Source organism: Pholcus phalangioides, unplaced genomic scaffold (assembly GCF_987345545.1).
Source record: "Pholcus phalangioides strain wild (caught in Gottingen) unplaced genomic scaffold, Ppha-v1.0 ptg000032l_1, whole genome shotgun sequence".
In the NCBI taxonomy this organism is placed as follows: domain Eukaryota; kingdom Metazoa; phylum Arthropoda; class Arachnida; order Araneae; family Pholcidae; genus Pholcus; species Pholcus phalangioides.
The window spans coordinates 8,451,961-8,478,958 of record NW_028301622.1 but is presented as its reverse complement, the minus strand read 5'-3'; the positions used below and the strand labels follow the sequence as shown (position 1 = coordinate 8,478,958).

Here is a 26,998-nt window from a genome sequence, read left to right as displayed (position 1 = left end):
TTGGACATGTCAGTTGCTCGAGAGGCGGTTCGACTTTGAGGGCTGGGCGGAAACTGGTTAAATGTCTGGCAGTTGAGTGTATTTTGTGTGGTCCTTCGCTTTCGTGGTCCGGGGGATTTGAGGGGACGCACACTCATACTTTTCGCACAACTCAATTGGTAAACTGTAAATTGAGAAACCGAAATTCACAATTCGGTGAATTGCCTACGGCGAATACCCTTATGTAAAGGGGTTGATTCACTGCAATTCGAAGTGTGCTTCATTTCCTACGATTGGCGACTGTTCTGTGATTTGAGCCAACACCCCCTAAAGAAGAGGTGTCTTCTTTAGGGGATGTTGTTAAAGCACGAGTACTATCATGGAGGAAAGAACAAATAGAAGAAAGAAGTTATTGTTTCCTCCATGGAGTACTATGCTCACTTTGGCATCGTTTTTGGCGATAATCGGGAATGTCCCGTACTTTTCTTGAGCCAGATTCATTCGTCCCGTCAGAATGAATAAAATTTCAGGAGAAAACAGGTCCTATGGTCATATAACTATAATAATTCGCATCTGGCAACAGGCATTTGTTGTCATCAAGCAGGAGGCGTGTCCTTCGTTTTCAAGTGGCAATTACCCACGTGGTTTCCTCAAGTGTTTGCTCAGGAGGCGTCCAAGAGAGCTTTTTTTCCTCAAGTGCCACTAATTGGCGTTATATTTATTTTGACGACGCGGAAGATGTCTAAAGATAATTTGTCAGCGGTCTTGAAGTCCGCTGGGGATTTGCGTTTGGTGAGTTTTCAGCAAATAGACACGCATCCACAAATATTCACTTTCAAACAATCAACAGTGTTATGTAACCAGAGGTTAAACCTCATGTGAACAGGCGTAGTACTAATGATACCGGCAATTTACTAGTGTAAACAAATTACTAATGAAGGTGATATGGTTAATTGCAGGAGCTTGTTTAAGGCTGCTGGGGGGGGGGAATGCGTTGTAGAGTGAATATCGGTAGATTAGGGGAAGGGTAGCTAAAACCATAAATCCGTCTCGGGCTAGAGAGAGAGAGTGCCAGGTCAGTGAGTGATCATGAGTGACCTAGAGAACAAGGCCGTCTTAAGAGCATCGTGGGCCCCCTGGGCCAGGTGATTTTTCTGAGCCCTGCCTTGCAAATTCTCGAGAAGTTCAACTAATTTTTCTGAGGCCCCTCCCTTCTCTTGGGGTGCCTGGGTAGGCCCCGTGCGTTAAGGTGGCTCTGGTGCTGTGGACTAGAGAGGGAGCGCCAAATTCACCTTTTAACTGTAGAATAAATGGTTTATATCAAAAGCTGATTAAAAACTGCATGTTAATTGCCTATAATTCTGCAATGTAGAGTTAGTATTCTAGGGTTGATCTCCTTCATTTCTTTGGGGCACAAAAATGTGTGCTTGCCCCGACTGATAAAGTACCCGGTGGCGGTCCTGCTAGAAAGTCTGTGTGAGGATGTGAATGATCAAGACTGATCTCAAGAGCAAGGCGGCAAGCAGGAGGGTGTGTAAATTCCACTCTCAAACCTTCCCTTTAACATTACAAGGACGCGGCAAAATGCATGCTTGACCTGAGTCAACGAGCATCTCGTTGCAGCTATGCTTGAGAGTGGGCTAGTTTGTGAACAACCTCTAAAGAATGACTGAGAGTGTATGTGCGCACAGGGATATGATTGGTGCTTATCAATTGGAACTAGCTATCTCAGAGATGGTTCGTTGTTTGACTAAGATTAGTTAGCTCCTCTATAATCATGTGGGATGCCGGGGCGCCGTCGGCTCTCCTGTTGAAGCAGTGTTGGTTCCCAGGTTTACTGTTTTTTTTGGCATTCTGCTTGGCTTGGGTAAAATAGTGATATATGCAGATTTAAATCTGGTTATGACAGGTTACGTTGCCACATGGTGGAGGATTACAAATCCACCAACAAATTAGCACAGGGTTCTTAGGAGCTGGTGCAAGAAATAATCTAGTGTGCAGGCATGTGAACGATCAAAAACTGACCTACAAGCATTAAAGCGACCACAGAAGCACCTAGAGTGTGTGTAAGCATGTGAGCAGCCACAAGAGTGACCTAGATTGTGAAGTGCCTGGTCAGCGAGTGATTGAAAGAGTGGTCTTTATAGTGTGAGCATGTGGGAGTGGCCTAGAGAGCAAGAATACATGTCAGTGACCAACCGAAAGAGCCAAGCTTTTTTGTGAAATTAATTGTGGCTTTGGACTATGAATATCTGATCTCTGTGTGTATTGAATAAGATCCTGTGGGAAATATTAAATTATAGCTATGGTCTCCATTTGGTAAGTAATTTTGATCCTCTCATTGAAGAAGTTGGACAAATGGTAACAAAAGGTGTATTAGGTCCACCATCCTAGCCTAGGGCAACACAAACCCACCCCAGTTAAGACCATGCTGAGCCACCTATTCAGCACCTACCATTAAAATGTTAATGTGCATGCTAGTTGCAGCTCTACATCAACCATGTTACATGTTTTTAAGCGCTCTACATCGTAGCATGCATGAAGTAGAGTGCCCTTAAAGGTATGGATTATGTCGAAAATGATAGATTTTGGGGTCAATTAGACACCAAGGTCTGATTGTATAACAGTATTTTTATTCTACTGATGTGTAATTATTAATTTCTCTTCCATTTCAGGAAAATACGCCAATCCCAGAGATCGGATCCAATGGTAAAAACAGTTTTGTATGAATTCATGTCCTGTGACGTGCAAGCGGTTTCCAGGCTATTAGGCCATGTAAAGGTTTTTAAACAGCTGGCTGATGCGAAGATATATTTAGGAAAGAGAGAAAAAATTCAATTGCCTTTACAGGGAATCGAATCCACGTCCTTTTGCTTTCCGGGTGAGCACCCTTGACCACTAGACTACAAAGACTAGTATCTTAGAATGATGTCGTAGATGTCGGATGCCTTGACTTGTCCTCGGATATGTTGCCATCTGGTGGCAGTTTCAGCAATTGTAAGCTTTGGCCTGAGTTAGGTTCGACCATCCATGTACGGTCCCATTTAGTGCACATGAGCCCCAAGGAAAGATTGAGATATTCATTGCCTTTGTAGTCTAATGGTCTAGGACGTTCACCCAGAAAATGAAATGACATGAGTTCAATCCCCGCAAAAGCAGTTGAATTTTCTTTCCTAATTATTGGCTTCACATGAGCCAGCTGTTCAAAAACCTTAGCATGGGTAGCAGAGAGTGACATCATCCTCGGATATTAGGCCATGGTGTAAGGCATTTTCTTCTTGACATTTCCCCCACATCTCTGGCAGCCATCTTCTGAGGTTGAGAGTGCGTAGGTTTCTGAGACAAGAGAAAGGCTCCATGCATGCAGTGCTGTTGAGTTCTTTCTCGAAACTTCCAAGTCTTAATCCACTGCAGAAGTACCACATTTGCATTTGCTGGCTTGAGTGGATGTGTTGTGCTCCAATTTTCTGCATATGGGGGGGGGGGGGGTGTAGTGGCGATTGGCTGTTGAAATCATTTCCTCTCTGGCTCTCTTCAGGGGTCTCTGCACAGCTATGGAGCAAAGCAATTGGACCTCTTGGGAAGCAGTGTGGAGAGCTGAGATGTGCCCTTAACAAGAGCCTGAGAGAAAATGGCACAAGATCCCCACACGCAACCAATAAGAGCATGACACATCCACTCAGGCCAGCCAATGCTGCTCTTCTGCAGGCAATCAAGCCTCAGAAGAACAACTCGACATCACTAGATGTACTAAGCTTTTCTTGCTTGTTGCAGATACCTATGTAATCTTAGCACCAGAAGATGGCTGCCACAGATGTGGTCAAAACGTCGAAGGAAAATGCCTTAGACCAGCGGTTCTCAACTGGGGTTCCGCGGAGCCCCAAGGCCTCCGTGGGCACCTCCCAGGGGCTCCTCGGTGACTCGCAGAAAATAAAATGAATTAGTAAATTTGATAGGTAAGTAAATAAGAGAGGCCTACATGGTTCTACCATAAAAATTATGTACAAGAAAGGGCTCCTCGAGTCAAACAGGGCTCCACCATAGAAATTATTTTCTGAAAACGGCTCGAGTCAAAAAAGTTGAGAACCGCTGCCTTAGACCATGGCCTAATAGCCCATAAACCGCTTGTAAGTCATTAAACTGCTGCCATGAAAACTTCAGGCAATACTTCAATTCATGTCCTGTTATATTGATTAGGTTGATTTTACACATGCAGTTATTTATTTCAATATTTTATAGTGATTAATAAATGGTGATGTTAGCGTGTAATAGCCAGGGCCGCAACTAGTGGGGTAGCAAGTGGGTCTCGTGCGCTGGACCCGACGGGATGCAAATTTCATTCTGAAACCTCTCCTTCAACATTACAAGGGGGGCACATGGGTGGAGATACGGCATCAAAGGTGAAGTCGACAGATCTAATGCATATATGTATAGAGGAATCTACATCATCATCTTGCCCCCCCAGACTTCCAAGTGTATCTCTGCCTATGGGGGGGGGGGCGGGGGGCATCAAAATGCACACTTGCCCTGGGTGACCAAGCATCTAGTTGCGGCACTGGTAATAGCCCTCACAGGCAGGGCTGTCTTAAGAGTATCATGGGCCCCCAGGCCAATTGATTTTTCTGAGGCCCTACCTAACGAATTCTTGAAAATTTCAACCAGATCTCATTTTTGTGAGGCCCCTCTTCGCTTGAGGCCCCCGAGCCGTGCCTGGGTGGGCCCATGCCTTAAAACGCCACTGCTCACAGGGTAGCTTAAAAGAAACACTGGTCAGTAGTAGTGATGAATAAATTAATTGTATGATAAATGAAATCATTCTAGAAAAAATGAAAGAAATAATTTTTAAGAATGAAAAAGAAAGAATTGTAAAATAAATGAAATTATTCTAGAATAAAAGAAATAATTTCCTATAATGAAAAAGAATTGTGGAATAAATGAAATTATATATTGTAGAGAAAATGAAAAATAATTTTCTAGAATGAAAAAGAAATGAAAAATTGTGAAATAAATGGCAAATTATTCTAGAAAAAAATGAAAGAAATAATTTTTCCAAAATGAAAAAAAAAAGAATTACAAAATAAATGAAATTTTTCTAGAAAAAAATGAAAAATAATTTTCTGGAATGGAAAGAAATAATTTTCTAAAATGAAAAAGAAGGAATTATAGAACAAATGACATTATTCTAGAAAAAATGAAAAATAATTTTCTAGAATGAAAGAATTGTAGAATATATAATGAAATTATTCTAGAAAAACAAATGAAAGAAATAATTTCGTAAGTTCTGATAAATATTTCACAGTTAATAAATGAGTAATTTGAGTAATTGCATAATTATTGAAAGAGAAATGATTTCAGAATTACCAAAATAAATAATTGCAAAATCATTTCAAGTGATTTCAGATTAAAATTTATCTCAGAACTAATTAATTTAATCAGCAACTGAAACTTTTCAGAATTGTGTCTGAAACTTTACAAAAATTTGTTTCAGAACTAATCAAAATTAATAATTACTAATAAAAGAAATAATTTCAGAATAAATAAAAGTTATCAGTTATTTGTGTGTCCGTTCAACTTGGGGGCCCCCCATCAGCCAATTCTATTATCATGCTCGCTGTGTTAAGAATAAGGAATGTGGAAAATATCTACCATCGCCGCTCATTGTTGGCAAGAGGGCCATAAATTTAAATTTCAGGAAGCTGGAGTTTTTCACAAAGTAAAGTCCACAGCTGATTTAGATTTCTATGAAGGCACGTATATTCGGGCCTTCAAAAAAATACCTCACGATCACCACAGTGGTGGTCGGCTGAAGTTGGTTTTCTCAGCTTCAAAGCATGAATGAAAGCCGATCTCCCTTATAAAAAGTCTCGCCACAGACAGTAACTGACCTACAAATGTAATTCAATCATTACACTCCACTCACTGCACTTCTGAAATATAGATGGCAGCACTGAAAAATCAAACACAACACTAGATACACACTCAGACTGTTAGGTACATACACATCCGGCACATCTAACTGGGTAATGAATTGCCCATAGATGGCAATAAACCTGAGTAGTGCTCAGCTTGAAAAAAGGGCCTTCCGATTGCGACACCAAGACTTGTTATTACGAGTGGGAATTCTATAAAAATTTGATTAGACCAATTGGGTAGCCCCATTTTGCAAGCGTCCAATCAGGGAGCCTCATTAGTCTTATGCACAGCTTTCTTTCTTACCACAACATTTAAAGTTTACAGACATACTTTTTTCCGCTGAGCAACTGAGAGTGAAGATTTGGTATCTAACACAAATGGGGTCATTGCGATTAGTAAAATATTTTTTTCCTCTAAAGACGACACCCACTGTGTGTCAAAATGCACCAGGAGTTACAGTATTTTTCGTACATTTGCCTTATTCATCTGTGACTACTTAATATTCTTGGGCAAAGTCCATGAAGATTTACACATGAATTTTTTTTCTGTTGCAGATGTCCTTATATCGATACATTCAGTTGGTATATGCGGTTCAGATGTCCATTACTGGACTAAAGGAGCCATTGGGAATTTCATTGTCAAGAGTCCGATGATTTTGGGTCATGAATCCAGCGGGATTGTTGAGAAAATTGGATCCAATGTGAAAAACTTGAAGATTGGTGAGTATGCAAAGTAGATATCCATACTCAGGGTGACAAGATTTTGATTCATTCATTGAAACTGGTATATACAGTCGGCCCCACGTATTAGCGGGTAGATACATATTTAGCATGTATTCACTAACAAGGTACCTCCTGACTTCCGAAATGAAAAACCGTTTAAAATAATACAGGAAAAGTGTTTTCATAGTCCAAGCCTTTTTATTGTTCGTCCAAAATACTGGGAGCTTTGGCTTATCCTTCCCTTCAATACTTGCGAGTTCGCAGATTTGAAAATGATGGTGGGCTTTATCATGTAGTCATACGCATTTGCGCAAAACAACATAGTAAGTCTATCTCTACTTGCCTTAAAACCAGGAGCTCGCTTTCTTCCTGTTGCTTAACTTCTTTGCAGCATTTTCTTCCAAAATAGTGTAGTTTTGTCAGCGTTAAACACCTGGTGAGGTGCATAACCCTTCTCTTTAATAGTTTTCTACAAATTTTTCGAAATTTTCTAGCTGCCCCCTGGTCGGCAGAGGCTTGATCGCCAGTGCTTTTTACATTGCGCAATCTGAATCGTTTCTTAAACCTATGAAACAACCTTTACTTGCATAAGATTCTGATGAAATAGACGTTTCACCAGCCCTTTCCTTATGGAATAGTAAAATTTTTCGCATTTTCTGTTATAATATTACAATCAATTGAAATACTTTTTTGTGTCAGTTTTGTACCCACAAAACACAGCATTTTCTGTACGTGAAACACATGGATCCCATAAGTGCTGCAAAGTTTTGACTGCCACAGGTGCAGCTACAGCTATGGTTGAACAAATTTCAGATTCCATTTTCTTGATATAACTCACCGAACATTCGTTGATTCCGTAATGGCGGACCACAGAAGGTATTGACTTCGCCAAGCAGTCAATAAATCAAATTTTTCTTGTCAAGTTTTCATTTTGATTTACCTTTTCAAATCATTATCACTAGCACTAGAAAAATGAGCCATCCTAAACAAGCACAACTCAAATTTTGTAAATAAAACACGTGAAGGACGATTGCTGAGTATTTTAGAGAAAAATTCCAATAAAGGAAATAACCGCGAATACGGAAACCTTGAATACGGGGAGCCGACTGTATACCAATTTCATTGAAACTGGTATATATACCAATATCAATGAAATGGGTGTAATTTCAAAGGGTATAAGTGAGGTATATATACAACTGCTCCAACCTCGCTTACGCCCTCTGGATAACCAGCTTATATATTCAATTTGGGGACAGAGCGGAGGGTCATCGTAGGTTTTTGGTATATATAACCAGTTATTCTAAGATATGGGCAAAGATACAGGAAGTTACAGTAACAGCACTTTCGTTGAACACACGAAAACCTAGTTTTTTCCTCTTGATATTTCTGCTGTTCATCGTGAAAGGGATGGCTGGTTTCATGGATCAGGGGAAAAGGCGGACATGCATTTCATGTAAGTATGGTGAACAGGAATGCTCAAAGAACATACCTTTGAAACTTAAGAAATCATACCAAAAGTGTTTCCCTATAAGATTTGTGAAAAGTTTGATCAATTGCACTGCTGTTTGTGTGAAATGAGCTTCTTGTGGTGTCTTCACAATCCTGGCATGTCTTGTATTCTGCATGCAGCTGATTAGGGAGCCTGTTTCGCTCAGGCATCTGCATAATCCCTTAAAGGTTCTGATCTGCATGGCCCCCACAAGGGAGGGGTTGACAGGGCTCCAGCCCTGGAGCCTGGGACAATTTTCATTATTTTTTTGTTTTTTCATGCTATAAATTAATTCATCATAAAGGGGCTCGTGAAAGTCTGGATTTGGGGACCCGCAAAACACTCCAGCCTAGGGACCCTGCTCCAGGATGTGGGGGGCCATGCTGATCTGGCGCATGTGCTGCCACAGAAAACACTCCTTGTAGAGTCTTTGGGCTTCCAGAGGATTCCTGTTCACAGTACCATACATGGAATGCATGTCTGCTTTCTCATTACTTCTGAAATCCAGGATAGAAATGACAAGTGGCAAAACCAGTGCTTTGTGTGTTAAATAACAGTGATTTATGCATTCAATAACAGTGCTGTCTGGAAGTATGGACCTACAATGTTTCGAAAGTTTTACGATTTTGCACTTGGTGCATGGGCAGAGATACGGGAGGGGGGGGGGCCCAGCGTCAAAGGTGGAGTCGACTGATCTAATGTATATATGTATATGTGTATAATGAAAATCGCTCTTTACAGAGCGCAATCAGGCCTACAATCTTTAAAAATTCATGATAAGTGGCAAAACCAGGGCTTTTTGTGTTGAATGACAGCTTTGTGTATTCAATAATAGTACTGTCTAGCAGTATGACAAAAATCTGTCTCTCCACAATAATCAGACCAACCTTAAAAAAAAATTCACCCATAACAGAACAAGCAAAATAACCGGCCGAATTGTTTGCTTCTGAATAGAGATGTGAGGTGAGAATATTCTCCTGGATGTAAAAATTGAAGAATAATCGAGAATATTCATTTTTCTTTTAAATAATTTAAATTTTTTTTTCTAATTTTGTTTATATTGTGAAATATAAATCAGTTTTCATTGCCTGAAACATTTACAACAAAACAATTTTTGATATAATCACTCCCCAATGACAACTTTTAGTTCAAGAATATTCTTCATGTCATGATGAGAGGTTGTAAAAGTTTGGTGATAAAGATTTTACAAACCATTAAATTAAAACCTTAAAAAATTATTTTAAAATTAGATAATTTTCATGAATAAGTTCAAAACACAAAAGAAATTAAATCAAAGTGTTGATAAAGGAAGCTCTTCTTATATAATCACCTTCATTCTATGAAGGTACAGAACTGTTGTTTTTTTCAATGCACATACACTTAAATCTATATCACATTTCTTTAAAAGTTGTGTAATTCAGCCCTGTTGAGAGATATAGATGGCTTTTTTCTCAGCCAGAGATATCAAGGAAACAGTTATTTTCCGGATATTATGCTGAGGTGTAGATGGTAGCATGCTTGCCCGGTATGCAAGAGGACCTGGGTTCGAGTCCCGGCAGAGACGTGATGACTTTTCTTTCCGAGCTCACCTCAGCATAATATCCGGAAAATAACTGTTTCCTTGTCAGCCCTGTTGGTTTAATTTTCTTGCTTTCAAACTTTAATATTGTGGTCTACAAACTTCAATATTCCCATCTTTTTGACGGGAAGAGAAGACAAAGAATATTCTTTCAAATGATTATAAATTACTAGAGAATATTCTTATCAAAAATAATAATTATTATTCTCAAGTTATTTATCGAGATTATTTATTATAATACATATTATTGCATGTATTCTTGATAATACTCTCTGTAAAGATTTTGGTAACTGAAGAATATTCTCATCGAGGAGAATATTCTCTGGAAGGACTATTATTAATAACTTCAGAATAATTCTTACTTTTTATAAGAATATTCCCCAGTAATTTATGAAAGTAGTCCTTCCAGAGAATATTCTCAAGGCTATTATATGTAACTATATTATAAATAAGAGGAGAATATTCTCATCTAAGAACTTCTCAGAATATTCTGAAGTTAATTATAATAGTAGTCCTAGCAGAGAATATTCTTGAATATTCTCCTCGCTGAGAATATTCTCGAGAATTTTACATCTCTACTTCTGAATTCAAAAGACAGATGCCACTTCTTTTGATATTCTAATTATTTATTTTTTGATATTTTCAGTTTTTCATCATTTTGGGGGGAGGGAGAAGGGCACACAAGTCCTCTATGCTCCCCCATTCCATAAACATCTGACTAATATGATTTTGTTCTTATGTAAGGTGACAGAGTGGCAATCGAGCCAGGAGTGCCTTGTCGATACTGTGATTTTTGCAAGACTGGATTTTACAATCTTTGTGCGGATATAAAGTTCTGTGCAACACCACCTTATGATGGAACATTATGTCGTTATTATGCCCATCCAGCCGATTTCTGTTACAAGTATGTTTTTTAAAGCATTATGTGCCATGTATTTCATTGCTTTTGATGCCAAGTCATTTCTGCCATTTTGCTTCGGCTCGAGTAAATCTTATAGGATACTTAAATAGTGCCATGAATTTTTATAATTTTTTAAAAATGAATTTTTTTTAGGGATTTGTTTTTATCATTCTATGATTATGTTGTGTAGGGAGAGTACACCCCCTCCCCTACTTTTTCTAATTTTTTGAGTGGGAACCCCATAGGCGGAGATAGACTTGGAAGTCTGGGGGGGGGGGGAAGGCACGATGATGATGTCAATTCATATATGCATATATACATTAGATCAGTCAACTTCACTTTTAACATTGGGGAGCCCCATGCCCCCTTATCTCTGCCCATGGGGAACCCTGACTGTAGGAAAGTCATTGCAAGAGCAGCGCTATATATACAAGCAGACCTGCGAACTCTCTCGATTTAGGCGGGAGACTCCGGATTTCTCATCCTTCCTCCCGCTCTCCGGATTTGTTAATTTCTCCGGATTTTGGCAGAAAATTAGATTTTACGCGAGCTTTCACGTTGTTGTGACGTCTATGATTATCATCGTCGTTAGGGAAAACAGCCATAGTCATTTCCATCGAGCGGCAATCATTTATCAGGGGCATGACCTTGGTTGCCGAAATTCCTGTATAATCGTTATTGTATTTCATTAACAGCCGTGCAGTAAGCACGTTTTTTCATCGGCAGCTTTGTAATTTGAATTTTTTTTAATTTTTTCTTCCGATTAAACATCTTCAGAAAGAAAATATAAAACTTTAAGCTATAATAAAGCTTTTAAGAGTTCATATACCCAAGATAGAATCACTGATAGCATCCACGAAAGGAAACACTTATATATTATGAACAGTATGTAGATGCGATTTCTCTATTCTGCATGGAAAGACTGACATGGAATTATATTCTACTTAAGGGCAATGCTGAACCTGCCTTGGGGGGGGGGGAAGGAATGTAACTTTTATCTTAATTGATTAAAAATTTTTTTTTTTTTAATTTGTTTTGATAAGAGTCTACGAGTGTTGGGGGGGGGGGGGTCCCCCCTCGGGAGATTTTAAAAGTTGGCACGTCTGTGTGAGGAATCCTTCTGATCTCCTACATAGCCTCACAGATTGATAACTATAACCTTTAGAGAACAAATATGTCTGATTCAATCTTAGCTTTAAAATTTGTGGGAAAAAAACTTTTGACAAAATTGATAACATTAAGCAAACTACTGATAACTATAAACAACTTATTCCCATGTTATGATGTTGGCCTGTTCTGTACTTAGCAAAAATCATAGCAATATCTAAATGATATAATAACATGATATAATAACATTATCAATGATTCTAATAAGCAGCATCCACTGTGTTTGTGAAACTTTTTTTTTTCCTGAAAATGATGTTTTTGCAATTTTTAAGATCAAGTTTATTTGATAACATGATTTTAATACTATTGTATGAAAATAATTATGAAGGGTTACCCTTCCAGGTTACCAGATCACGTGAGTCTTGAAGAAGGAGCTTTGCTCGAGCCACTGTCAGTTGCTGTCCATGCTTGTCGCCGTGCAGAAGTCAAAGTGGGCAATTACGTTCTAGTATGCGGAGCAGGTAAGTGTCATGCATTTATACATAATTAAAACATACAGTCGGTGCTCGTTTTACGAACCCGTATCGACTTGATAATTAGTTCGTGAAGTTGAAAGTTTGTAAATGGGAAAGAGATGATGAAAAAAATGTGGGAAATAAAAATGAGCTAGTCATCCACCTTTATCGACGATTTCTAAAAAAAAAACACTTGTTTTTGCTTGTTTGGTAACAAAATTTTAGTGAGTAAACGTTTCCATGGAATTGATGTAGGAGAATATTTCACATGAATCTGGCTTCTCTGAAATATTTTTAGGATGGTGAAACGTTGCTGGAACCACTTGCTGCAGAAACTATTTTTTGATGCTCTTTGATTAGGGAACTCCATATAATTTTTATAATGTTGTACTTTTCTGGCGATTTCGGTCTTTGTAAGAGTCCACGCACATTAATTTCATTAAAAAAAATTGTTTTTATCTCTTTATCAAACACATTATTTTCCACTTCATTGGCATTATGGAGAGAAAAGTGGACGAACATTGGTTTGGAAAAATAAAGTTACATCGACTCTCCACTCAGAATTGGTCTTATCAATAAGTTAATGAATCATATATACTATTTCCTCACACCACCCGTTTATCCAATCATGATGCACAAAATGTGTTTATATATATATATATATTGTAAACGTTTTATATTTTAAATTGAAATACTGCAAACAAATAAAGTGAACTGGAAAGATATAGCAAAAATATGAAAATTCAAAAAGAAATAAATTCAAATAGGAATTCAAAAATGCCAATGTCTAGGGCTCTCATCGGGGGGAAAACCCCAAAATTGACTTAACCCATTAACAATGAGTTTAATTTTTTTTTAAAACAAAAAATAATGAGTGGAGCCACTTCCACCATTTATTGGCAAAGAAAAACTTGAAATTTAGAATGGCAAATTTTCTTATCAACCGGCATTGATGGATTAACACAGAACGTTTCCGAGAGAATTTGACCTCCATAGCCTAAATATATGCTCAATCGCCCCCCCCCCCGACATTCTGCTGAAGTACCACTGAATTCAAAAATCAAAATAGAAGCAAAACAAATGTTTTTTGTCAATTTGAAAGAAAGCAAAGTAGCAGTCAATATAAAAATATATAAAATAGATGCAGAAGGTGCAAGTACACACATACCATGTGTTCTACCTACTTCTGAAACATTACCAGTAAAAAAACCTGATGAGAGCCCTAGACATTGGCTATAACCTTTTTCTTTTTTGAATTCCTATTTGAATTTTTCATTTCTTTTTGAATTTTAATATTTTTGCTATATCTTTCCAGTTCACTTTATTTGTTTACAGTATCTCATTTAAAATATAAAACTTTTACAATGTTTTTCCTGTACACTAAATATTACAGCTGCCTATGGCGCTGATATTGGTGATTTCCGACAATTTTTTTTTTCTAATGTACATTTTTCTATATATATGTACGCTGTCAATGCATCTTCATTTCATGGTCACCCCCTCCAACAATCAGACCCCCTTTCTGACTCAAGTTTGCAAAACACATGCATGTTGGTGACGGCAAACTCTCTACTTCCCTTCTCTTCCTCTGTTTCGTCTTAAGACACATAGAATATATGAATTGATATTCACTTTTGATTGTGACAAAGTCTGAAGTGACTGGAAGAATGACATAACTGGGGGAAAAAATTGTCGAAGGAAAACAAAGTTTGTGAAATCAATAGAAATGGGAGTTTTTAAAATAGAACAGATTTTGACATTAGATCTATGGTATGTTGTTTGGAACAGAGAACCAGTTCGTAAAAAACGAAGTGTGTTCATAAATTAAAGGTTCGTGAAATTGAGGTTCTACTGTATTTTTGCCTTTCTAAATCCATATACTACAGTTAATTATGAAGTGTGGGTAGTGAGTACAATCTATGTAATTTGTACATTCATAGTTTATATGATGAATCTGTTTAGTACATTGTCATTTGGACCCATACAATGAAAACATGTAATGTGGCTACACACTGTAATTATTCTGGCTTTTCAGGAGGTTACCTGGCTTTTGCTTTCCTTGTCTCTTTTTCACCCCACCTACGAATGTGACAGTGAAATGAGACACACACACAGGCTCTATCACTCAAGGTGATTTCAGTACATTGTCCAATGGGAACTCGGGTAAAAAATTTGCCGGCCCTGGACACATGCCCTATTCACCCACTTGAGTAAAATTCACTGGTTGTATCACAGTAGAGCAATTTACTACAGATAGAATTTGGTCAGAAATCTTCCTGTCTAGAGAAAATCGTGTTGTACTTTCATTCTCTTCAGCACGGAGGGACTTTTTCACAAATGCAGAAGGTAGCATTTATATTGGTGGCTGCCTCAAACCTGCAGACTCAGGCTCAGACCTGATACTGGTCTTCATGGTGGTAGATGGGAATGTTAAAATCTCGCCACTTGCTCCTCTCCCTCTTTGATGTACTGACTGCATTTTGATTCTCAGAAGTTGTTGTTCCATTGCTTGTCTCTTGACTCAATGTAACATGCCTTCCTGTTCACGTTATGTGGGAGCTCGGAAAACCAGTCTGGGACAATGCATGATGCACACATACATTGTATTCTTACACTGAAAATGTTTTAATTGTGTGTGTGTGTGGGGGGATTTAACAGGATCTGCTGTATTACTCTGATGATGAATATCAGCCATGTTTCTTATTTCATGAAATTTTTGTACTTCTGCTCACCTGTTGATAAGGTTAGAGGAGTTGTCTCTGGTGTATTGAATAGCTTGCTTGCCTGGACTGCAAGAGGATCCAGGTTTGATTATTTGGTGGAAACAAATAACTTTTCTCTCTGAAGTTCATCTTAGCACTGATATCCAGAAAGTCATTTGCTTTGAGTCATCATTTAAAATTAAAATATATATTTACAACTGAAAAGGAAGTTTAGAAATTAAAAGCTCAGTCTTGCTGCAAGCTACGAGTCCGATACAAAACTCTTTCGGTCCATGGACTGAGTGCTCGTCAGTTTGCAATTTCCCCCTGATCCATTTAGATGAAAATTTATATCTTGTGTAACAAAATTTTTTTTTGTTCTAGGTCCTATTGGTTTGGTCAATATAATGACAGCAAGGACCATGGGTGCATCTAAAATATGTGTTACTGGTAAGTTAAAAATATGCTTGTATTGAATTTTTTGAAAAGGGGCACTGTATGCACACTGTACTTGTGATGACATTGGGGGAAGAATGTTGAGAGCACACACTACAACCAAAAATTGCACCCACTATGCTCAATATAGATTTACCTGTACTTTTTCAATGTATTCTCTCTAATATTTTCTATACTCACATCTTTTAAATAGAATAGTCTAATATTAAAGGTTGTTGTAGTTCCAATTCTATTTCTTCTATTCAAAATAAAACCTTTATTGAAACCTCAAAACACAATAATTTTTAAAATTGTACCAGAGAATAAATAGTCCACAGCAGGGCCGTAACTAGGGTTTTTGCCACCCCCACAACTTTAAAATTTCATAACAGTGCTCTTTTTCCCCCACCTAACACTGCTGCCCCCTAAATTTTGCTGCCAAGGCAGTTGCCCATTTCTAGTTACAGGCCGGGTCCACAGGTCTGCAATGAAAAAGCTTTCTTAAAAACTAAACCTAATCACTGTTTTTTACATTTTTTTGAACGATAATTACTGGAAAATAATTAAATTCCATCACCTAGTTTTTGAAATAAGGCAAAAATTAAACATTCAATAGTAATGCATAGGCAGCATACAAACGACATTGAAACTGTGCGTTATAAACAAAATATAATAAATTATTTCTAAAGATAATTCAGTGAATTTATGGTGATATTGCAGCACTAATTTTGAATCTGGCATTAGTTTTTTTTTATGTTGGCTCTAGTGTTTGAGATGATAAAGTAAATTAAATTTCAATAACGATACATAAGCGTCATAAAAATCACATTGAAACTGTGCTATAATAAATAAATACAGTAAATCATTGGCAAAGATATTTCAGTGATTTTAGGATGATTTTAAGGGGTGCTGATTCCAAATCTGGCATTAGTTTTGTGATATTGGCTCTATTTTTTGAGAAAAAGTGAAAATATTAAATTTCAATAGTACACTAATAGCATGAGAAGCACATGAATCGCATCAAAACTGCGCTGTGAATGTATATAGTAAATCATTGCCAAAAATATTTAATTGATTTCAGGGCTTATCATTACAATAACACAGGATATAAATACAGCACATTTATTTCATAAAATTTATTTTTTTTTATATTCACTTCCTTCAAATATTTACAACAACTAAAATTTAAAAACTCAAAAGCCTTAAGAAATTATGAGGAACTATCACATTGGTTTGTTTTTTCGATATTTGTTGATGATATAGAATTGTTTTTTTTTTTTTTCCAAATCTGATAAGCCCTAAATATTTTACAAAAGAATGAATGAAATTCATTGAACAAATGAAGGAAATTTTTCGTTACTGAAACGTAGCATAAAAACAATGTCACCAGGTTCTGCAAAAAAATGTGTAGAACCCGTTCCCCCCCCCCCCTATAATACTGTGTATATTTTCTCCAAGTTTGACAAGTTTTATGCATAGCGTACGCCATCTATAGATATCTTTAGTCTATGATTGCTTTCCCTGTCACTCTCTCTAGGTTGTTCATATCATTTATTCACTACGTCACTTACTTGCTCTCTCCCCAAGTCTCAACGCCACTCACTCTCTCAGTAGGCTGGTCACTCACTTGATGTCTAGGTTGCTCACTTGCTTCCTAGGTTGTTGATTTGGTTGCTTGCCTTGTCATTCACCCACTGGGTCACTCATTCTATCAACTCACTAGATTTACTCACTCTGTTATATACTCAATCACCTAGTTGCTCACTCTGTAATACACACTCAATCACCGCACACTTACTCATTCTGTCACTCAGTCTACCATTGGCTCACTCACTAGGTCACCCATTCACTCACTATATCACTCACATTATCTCTAGGCTGTTCACTTATCAATACAGACTATTTCACTCACTAACTACTGTATAATTTACTGGCTCACTCATTCCTCGCTCACTGACTCATGTCAAATTGTTGTCTGTGAATTTTCCTGGTGGTGAATTTTCCATAAATCTTCCTTTACTAAATCCAAAAGGAAGGAGAAAGGTTAGATTTTTTCAAAGCTGTTTTGCCTTCTGTCATCAAAACGTGAACGAAAGCTTGCTCTGCCCACCATAAGCAGACCAGACTCCTCAAACGGAGAGAGGAGGGAGAGGATCACCGAGTGTGTGTGTGTGTGTGTATTTAATAGGGGATGCCCTCCTCCACCCTCCTGTCTATGGCAATAATATAATTTTTTCAGAGAAAGGAGAGGGGTCTGTGTCCGTCTATGCTGTTAATCTGATAGATTAGGGATGATCATTGCAAAAATATTGGGAAGGGCCAATTATCCCTGAGCATCAATGATGGAGCCAACTGATCTAATGTACATGAATTAACTTTATCATTGTGTCCCCAAGCCTTTCGAGTCTATCTCCCCCATCCAAGAAAGATAAGGCTTTTAAAAAGTCAAACTATCTCGGCATCTCAGAAATATAAAGTACTTAGTTAGATGAAACATCTTGTAACTGCAACAAAAAGGTTAGAGTTAGAACTTGAATAAGGTAGAGTTATATAGTTGACTAATGAGTGATTTGGTTAATGAACAGAAATTTTGAATGAATTTTAATTTGATTAACAAGCGATGATTCACATTACGATCAAAAATTTTGCTCTTTGTTTATTTAGTTTCACTTTATTGTAATTGAGCCAATAGCTTTTCGTTTTTGCCCACACATATACCGTAGAATTGTTGGTAATATCTTCCCCCTACAATCTCTCTCTCCAGTTCACGTGCTTCACAAGCATACATGTGCAAGTGCTACTGTTTACAGTGTGAACGTATACATAGCATTGTAACCACGTGCATGTACATGGCAATTTTATTTTATTTTGCGTCCAAATGTACTGATTCTGTTGCCTTAGTACCTGTGCTGCAACAATGATCTCCATGATGAAGAAAGTGCAGAAAAGCCGTACAAAGATTGTTACTCTTTAACTCACGAAGAAAATCATAAAAAAGAATGAGCATGCTACAGGAGTCGCTGAATATTTGAAAATTTAAAGAAGAAAGATGAACTGAAAGGGCTAAATACAGAAAAGAGAGTTACGAGAGTACAAATACACGTCCACAACAGGCAATATGCCCAATGAGGTGGCTGGCAGCGACATCATGCACTGCCTCAAAATCAATATAGCCTGAGATGGTTTCACCAAGAGAAGGCTTAATTCTGCTTCCAGAAAACTGATCTGGTTGCATTATAGAACATGACTTTAAGGGGAGGGGCTAGCCCGTGCACAGGAGCCACCAGTTGTCGAAGAGATTGTGTTCTTGGGAAACATGATACTGGAGGTGAATGAGAAGGACATTCAAGAAATAATGAAGGAACAATGCTAAGATTTGACCACAAATAAACTAATGATCTCCATTGCATGGAACAGAAAGAGCTTATGGGCAGGATCTTGTTTGAGGAGGAGTCCCTCACTTCAAAATTAGACAGAAAGATGTGTAAAATGTGGGAAGCTGTGCAGAATTTTGTAGGAAAGGACCACCAAAGCAAAGGTGTAGCAGTGGGCAAGCAATACAAATACAAATACAAATACAACGCCACAACAGGCAAATTGCCCAACGAGGTGGCTGACTTAAGACATCATGGATCCCCGAGCCCCTACCTACTACTGCTACACCACACATGCACCCCCCCCCCCCCCGCGGAACCCCCCAACGAATCGGTACATGCGGGAATGTGCGTGTACGTGTAGTGCAATCTGACGTAAAGTTTGTTCCTGTGTAATGCTTGTTATGTGTAGTGCTGTCATCTGCCCCCAGTTTTACTAACTATGAGTGAAGTGTTATGGTTGAATGATCTACCGTTGTAGGACTGTTGCTCTCTGTGGCGAGACTTTTTAACGGGGAGATCGGCTCGCATTTGTGCCTTGAAGTTGGGAACCACAGAAAACCAACTTCAGCCGACCACCACTGTGGGGTTCGAACCCGGATCCTCGCATCACGAGTCCGGCACTATAACCACTCGACCACCACAGCGGCAATGAATCTGGGAAACAACAATGCAATTTTTCCATTCCCTTAAAAGGAGGCATTAAGTATCATTGGCTATATTCTTTTATAAAGTCACACAAAATGAATAAGTTTACAGATAGCAGTGAGTCCATAAATTATCCTAAATGATTGTCCTCCTCCATCTCGTTGTTTATAGTAAGTTAATTTATAAACGTTATTGTATTTTACATTTACTTATGCCGTTATTGTATTATTTTATGAGATTATCATATTGCATTATTAAATTATTGAGTTGTATTATCGATTGAATACCATTATTAGTCATTTTCATGTGGCACAAATAATCTGAGATTCCATTATTTCCTATGAGGAAAGTTTGATTTGATATACGAGTGATTCCTATAACGAGTGCATTCATGGAAAGAATTATATTCATTAGCTGAAGTTCCATTGTATATTGATTTTTCTTAGTCTCCTGACATGCATGGTACAATGCTGGGTTACTGTATTGGAAATTCTTTGGGTATTCGGGGGGCATTATTGATATTTTTTCCCTTGAGTTTCACCCTCTCAAGTGCCAAGCAACTTTGTTCACTTCTGAAATTTTGCATCACATTTGAATGCGGAACAGAAACGGCGGAGCACGACCTGGTTCTGTCGCTTATGTGATAAAAGTTCATACATATTGCATAAGCTCCACATTTGAATGCAGGTAACCTCAAAGAAAAAAACCATAATGTTGCCCACACTATTCAAATTACCTTTTTTGACGCTAGTAATCTGTCTTGTGTTTTTTTCAAATCTGTTTTTGGAAATTTTCCAATCAAATTTTGTTTTGAGATGTAATTTCTATGGATGGGAATGAATATATTATTACTATTAGGTATTTAGCTCTTTTGCTGAATATTCCTTTCTGCCGAATGTTGGGTATCATTCAGTATTCTGTTGAAAATCTGTAAATCCAAGTATGTTATTCTACTTAAAAAAATTGTATTAATCAGAGTTTTTAACTGTAAATTAAAAAATTTACTGATTATATTCTATCATGTGGTGTATATGTTATGATAAATGTGAGCGTTGTTATGCATAAATATCAATCGTCTTGGTAAGTTTGATAAATTCATCACTTTTACCAGAGATTACCTTATATACTCATGTATAAGCCAAGTTTTTTGTGGAAAAATTTGTTCCTCAAGTGGGTGCGTCTGCTTATACTTGGGTCAGTTTTTAATAAAAAAATATCGGCCTCTCACAATCAGTAGTCATTTTTGTAGCAGTGTTCGATAAACCAGCATTATAGATATGGGATATGTTCAAACCCCACAGAACCGATAATGTCAGAGGCGAGGCAAAGAAATCGGAAACACCATTTGCTTTGATACCTTGGTGAGCAAACATAGATTGTACAGCCTTAGATGTGAGCATTGATAAGCCTTTCAAAGACTATTTGAGAAATTTGTGGATCGAATGGAAGAGATCCTATGATAAAGAAACTACAAAAAGTGGTGCCTTGAAGAACCTGACAATGACTTAGTGTGCCAATGGTACATGAGGCGTGGAATTCTGCTTCCACCGAAATTATCATCCGATCCTTCAAAAAATGTTGCACCAGCAATGCAATGGACGGAACCGAAGATGATATCATCTCTGAAAGTGGCAATGGCAATCCAGATGAAGATAAAAATAAAGATGCTGCACTCTATGATCATCTGATGGGTTACGATGAGCTTGGACACTCAGAAGAAACGGATTAAAAAGTTTTTAAAAATCATTTTCTATTGTAAATTTCCGTAAGCTGTTCATTTTGCATGAAAATATAAGATTTTTTTTTTCTCTGAAATGCGCAGATTTTTTGGGGTTAACTTATACATGAGTTTCCAATTTATTGCAGTTTTAGTGGTCCTGAAGTGGGGGGAGGGGGGGGGGTCGGCTTATATACGACTCTGCGTATATACGGTATGTGTATTACTCAATGTATAATTGCTGGTGAAAAAGTGATTTAATTAAGGAAATTTATCAAGTTTACCAATCATGCTGAAGTAGCATGCATAATCGCCAGTAAAAGTGTTAAATTTAGGTTAATTTATTGAATTTACCGATCACAGTTGGGTACTATGTTTAATCACCGGTAAAAGAGAAATTTAGAAAATTTATCCAGTTTATCAAAAATGCTTGCAGATTATGCATAATACCTGTTTATTATGTAGAATAACTGGATTCATCACATTTGCAGCATAACATATATCCCCTCTCTATAAATGAAGTTGTCATATCAATCATTTAAAATTGATTTTATTTTCAATATCAAAAACACATTTTGATAATTATACTAATAAAAGATGATATTCGGTCAAAGCATCAACCAAATACTTGATGTTTGGTTATTTGACCAAATCACCACTCGTTTTCATGTCTAGTAGTTTCACAGATGTTAATAATTTATCTTCTCCATATGCCATGCTAGTATAATTGTTTTTACTTCTTTCTCAATTCAAAGATATAAGTGATGACAGACTGAAGATAGCAAAAAAAATTGGTGCTGATTTTACTGTTAATGTGAAAGGAAAGGATGTTGCTTCCCTCACATCCGAAGTGGCAAATGTCATGGGTAGATGTCCCGATATCACAATCGAATGCAGTGGGGCAGAGTCAAGTGCACAATTGGCTGTATCTGTAAGTTGTTTTGTATTAGGAATGTTCAGTAATGGAAGAATAGATAAACTTTGCCTCAGAAAATCACCACTGAATAATGCAAAAACTCCTAATGCATTTCCACACGCTATGAGTGTCATCTTCAGAGGATAAAAAATGTCACACTGATCGAGTATCCCACTTGGATTGATTACCAAATCTTAAATATTGGTTGCTCAGCAGAAAGAAGTAGTTAAGATTTGTAATTAATTCAAGTGAGATTCTCAGTCAATTAGTCAGCAGGATATTTATCCTCTGAAGATGACACCCATAGTGTGTCGAAATGCATAAGGAGTTTTGTATTTTCCTTGTGTTTGCCTTATTTGTTTGCGATTTCTGAGGAACATATAGTAATATTCAGGAACTTCTTTTATTAAAAAAGAACAAGTACACACAGATAACTTCTGTTTGTGTGGTGTTTCCAACAAGAAACTACCCTGTGCAGGGCCGTAACACACTAGGATTTTTGTGGGGTAACACCACTGTAAAATTTGATGACTTTATAACAGTATTTTTGTTTTCTTGTAAAATTTTCAGCTCTCCTTAAGTAGCGCCTGAGTGATGCAGACGTAATATGCTCGTCTTCCACCATGAAAGTTACCATCAAGGTCCACGGATTCGAATCTGGGGAACAACGTAAACAAGTTCTTTACCCACTGAGCCTGGGGCAACCACCGATTGATGGCACCTTCATTTCCCACCCAACTTCACTGGTTAGAAATTGTCATATGGCAATATATGACCGGAGTTGGTGTGCGGTAAAGTAGCCCCTCCTTAACTTTGCCCCCCCCCCCAGTTCTGGCCCTTCCCTGTGCAGCTATAAATTTCAGTGATGGAAGTACTACTAGTACTTAGCTCTACATGCACCCTTTAAACATACCTCTAGGATTTCTAATGGACTAGTGCATGCTGAAATATGTGTTCTGAGTGTATGTTTGGCCTTAATGTATTTATGTTGTCAGAATTATGCGTTCAGAGTCTGCCTTCCATATTTTGAAGTGAAAATTACCTGAATTTGCCTGAGTTTTTGTGTTATGTAAGTATCATGTTAGAGTGTGGTTGAAATTAGGATTTTTATGAGGGGGAGGTCAAATGTGATTTTTTTCACTCTTCTGCACTTTAAAAGTTTGTAATTATGTTTACTATGTTTTTTCGGTTTCCCTTAAAATTTGCTGGAAGTTTTTCCATCCGGGGCAGTTGCCTCCTTTGCCCTTCTCTGGTTCCAGCTGTGTGTTGGAAGTATGCCTGCTCTCTGCAAAGAGACATTTTTGAATGGGAGATAGGCTTGTGTGTGTACGTGTGTGTGTGCATGCGTGCATTCGTACATTGAATTTGGGAGAAACCGGAGATTCAACTTAAACCAGCCACCACTGTGCCGCCAGCATGGTTTGAACCTGTATTGTCACAATGCAAGTCCAGCATCACGCTTGCATGGCTGCTCTGTACTCATCTTCTGAAATGGAAGTAGCTGATATATAAATAACTACCTGCTTTACTCACTAGATTTTGTAATCTAAAAATTCCCTCTTACTCTGTCCCTTTCGAAGTTGAATTATAAAAACCCCTTTTTAGCAAGACTACATTATAATGCAAAACTAGACCAAATTACATATTTATATCTTCAGCAGTTCCAACTCAGCGATGAAACAATCAGGATACAGATTAGTAAGGAAAGTCCCTAGCCCACATATTTTACTGGGAAACCATTGAGCCTAGAGGCATACTTCCAATCAAGAAAAGTATCCAGATAATGTGTAGACCTCGTATATGTCATTCATATTGCAAGGGATGCATAGTAATTAAAATACAAAACTAACATTTTATACGGACATCCTATCTTCAAGAACCCAATTAGAAAGCTTTTGCTCTGTCTCTTCTGAGGCCAACATCAACAAAAAAAATTCCACATTTCGAAGTACAATATTTGCTGAGGTATTTGAATTTGAGAAACATAGAAAAGTTGTGAAAGAAGCGCTGTCTGTTAGTTTATGCCAGTGTTTCTCAGAGTGTGTCGCCAGCTATTATCAGGGATGTCACTACAAGCTGGAGATATTGATTTGCGTGCCTATTTATGTTTTGAAGTGGTTCTTTTATAAGTAAAAGTATCTACTAAACTATTCTAGGAAGCCACGGGTGACAAAAGTTTGAGAACCACTGTACCATTTAAGTACATTCCTGGTTTGATTTTATTTTGATTACCCAACAATTGATTCATCAGCGGATGAGTGTCAATCTACATTGTCGATGTCACAATCAGAGAAATACATCTCAAGGGTGTCTTCAGATATGCTAATTGTTATCCACTGGCCTTGGAGTTGGTATCTAAAACAAAATGGTTCGTCTCACTGGTTCAGTCCATCGAGACATCTTTTACACCACCATCACATCCTATAGGTTTGCATGATTAGTCCGAGGACGTTAATCCAGCATATATGCAGCACTGGCGAGTCCAGGGGGGTGTCGCTGTTATGTCTGATGTTGCCAGCAAGCTCACTTCATCGACGAGAACGCGTCGCCTTGAACTCTCACGTGATGAAAACTTTGGACAAGCAGCGAGATGGTGAACAGGAGGATAGGCCAAATAGCTGGAATGGTGCCACAGCACTGGATCAGTGGTACATAGTGACAGAATAGATGCGCCTCAGCTTGCTGCTTTCAAGACAGAACAACTAACTACGTTAAAATGATTTCATTGAGGCGAATGAATGTGATCGTTCTCCCAGCACACTGCTGATATTTGAAAATAATTCTTATTATCCGTTGTGGCAAATCATAATCGGCGGAACTGTAACATTAGAATAATTTTTTCACAGACAACTTCTCATTTTTTTTTTTTCAAACCGAGCATAACTCAGGTCTATTGCCATAGGCAATTTACTACCTAGTGAGTTGTGCCGGAAGTGTAAGTGCGTGTACCTAACAGTCTGAGTGCGTATCTAGTGTTGTGTATGATTTTTCAGTGCTGCCATCTAAATCTCGGAAGTGAAGTGAATAATGTGTAGTGACTGGATATTTGTACTGTTTGTAGGACTGTTGCTCTCTGTGGCGAGACTTTTTAACGGGGAGATCGGCTAACTTCTCATTTGCATATTTAAACTGAATAAAATACTATTGCACAACTATGACATGTGGAATCTGGCAACGCTAAGAAAATGAACATAAAAGACCTGGCCGGGCGGGGTCTACAACATTAGGCCTATTATAAATTGAAGAATCTCATGATTATATTGACCGTAAAAGTGGTCCATTGGTGTGGAGGTAAATATTGCACATTCTAAGTATGATTGTATTTGCAAACATTTCTAAATTGAAATTGTTGATTTTCGGACCCCCTTATGCTACACCAGTGGTTGAGCTGAAATTGCTGTTACTTCGCAGAAAAATCTCCAAAGCTCTTTCTCTTTAGAGGAAAAAAAAAAGCTTTGAGCCATTCCCCCCCCCCCCCAAAGAAAATCCTGCACATTAACAAAAGGTTTGCAATGAACATTTATAATATTTGTATGAATGCTGGCAAAAATTAATAGTTGCGCTCACACTGGGTAGCTACTTCGATGAAAACATGGCATGAACAAGTATTACAATAGAACCCACACACACCACTGTATTTTTGAAATGAGCCAGACTCTTTTAATTAATTGAACAAATTTCAATAGAATATTTTTATATTTACTGAGACAGCTTATTCATGTATTTCAGGCAACAAAATCTGGTGGCACTGTAGCCTTAGTGGGCATGGGTCCTCCATCTGTGTCTGTACCACTTGTCGATGTCACAATCAGAGAAATACATCTCAAGGGTGTCTTCAGATATGCTAATTGTTATCCGCTGGCCTTGGAGTTGGTATCTAACGGGGCAATCAACCTGAAATCACTGATAACGCACAGATTCAAGTTGGAGGAGGCATTGAAAGCATTCGAAACATCCAAGACTGGTGAAGGGGGAGCCATCAAAGTCATCATTAATTGCAAGAAAAGCGCATAGAATTAATGTATCGAGCTTTCCCCTTTGAGTAGGATTTTATTACCCCCTTTTATTAATCATATCAATAATACAAAAATAGTAGTTCATAAGTGCCATATTTAGTAATGCTTGTATGTAGTATTGAGGAATAAGGTTTTTTTTGTGTGTGTTTTTGATGAAATTGTGATTAGTTTGTTCGGTAATTGTCAGTATTACGATAATGAACTATTTTTCCCGCTAACTATATAGCGAGTAGTAGTAATATGAGCTTAATTTTTACTCGTTTTCAAGGTTCATAATTTTAAGGAACTTGTTATTGAAGCCGGACTCAAAGTTATCAAATTTTGTATTTGCTGGTGAGAAAAGAGAGAAAATTCAAGTACTTTAGACTCTTGCTAATTTGGCAGGATTAGACCAGGGTGTACCAGATTATAGAAATTTTTGGATTACTGGAGGTTAGTTGGAAAATCCTATTAAAGTAGTGTAAACTTCTGCGTGCGGACATACAGGGACATGGCTTTCTCTTTTATGTTCGAAGGAAACCTGCCTAAAACTGCTGGATTATTGAACACGTTAGACTAGTGCATGGCCAAATTATCAAGAGTCCATTGTATATACATCGTAATTTCCTGGGTATACAGTAAAAGCTCTAATATAACGAGTACAAGTTACAGTAAGAATGTTGCTACAACGACAGATTTGCAACTGGAAAAAAAAATTTACTCTGCCCCCAGTGGCAAGTTTATATTTTACCACCCCTCCCAGTTATTTTGAACAGAGGGTAAACTTGTGCCTTTCTTGGTCCTGTACTTGGTCCTGCATCTCTACACAGATTGGTTAAAAAAACATGAAATTCAAGTTTCTAACTAATCTGTGTCGAGTTGCAGGTTGTGTAATTTATAGCTGTCCAGTGTGGAATGTGCCTTAAGTCCTATTTACACTAGAGAAAATATCGCGATTTTACTGGCAACTGAGATTCTTGCTACAACTCGTTTACATGGCATTTAG

The 26,998-nt window shown here is 37.8% G+C and overlaps 1 protein-coding gene across 1 annotated transcript; it reads left to right on the top strand.

Moving 5' to 3' along the window:
- Positions 1–597: 597 nt before the first annotated feature.
- LOC149066920 (sorbitol dehydrogenase-like) lies at positions 598–26,998 on the top strand. The gene is made up of 8 exons (XM_089253233.1): positions 598–771; positions 2,655–2,688; positions 6,447–6,611; positions 10,427–10,586; positions 12,093–12,211; positions 15,292–15,357; positions 21,837–22,012; positions 25,727–26,998. The coding sequence occupies exons 1-8, from the start codon at positions 718–720 to the stop codon at positions 26,009–26,011; spliced, it is 1,059 nt and encodes a 352-aa protein (XP_089109359.1). The 5' UTR covers positions 598–717; the 3' UTR covers positions 26,012–26,998.

What these genes read in the sequence shown, in the direction of transcription:
- LOC149066920 (XM_089253233.1), top strand. Translation starts at nt 718, where the DNA reads ATGTCTAAAGATAATTTGTCAGCGGTCTTGAAGTCCGCTGGGGATTTG. An exon ending in CCAGCCGATTTCTGTTACAA is followed by an intron (nt 10,587 to 12,092) that starts GTATGTTTTTTA and finishes TTACCCTTCCAG; the next exon opens with GTTACCAGATCACGTGAGTC. An exon ending in GTGCACAATTGGCTGTATCT is followed by an intron (nt 22,013 to 25,726) that starts GTAAGTTGTTTT and finishes CATGTATTTCAG; the next exon opens with GCAACAAAATCTGGTGGCAC.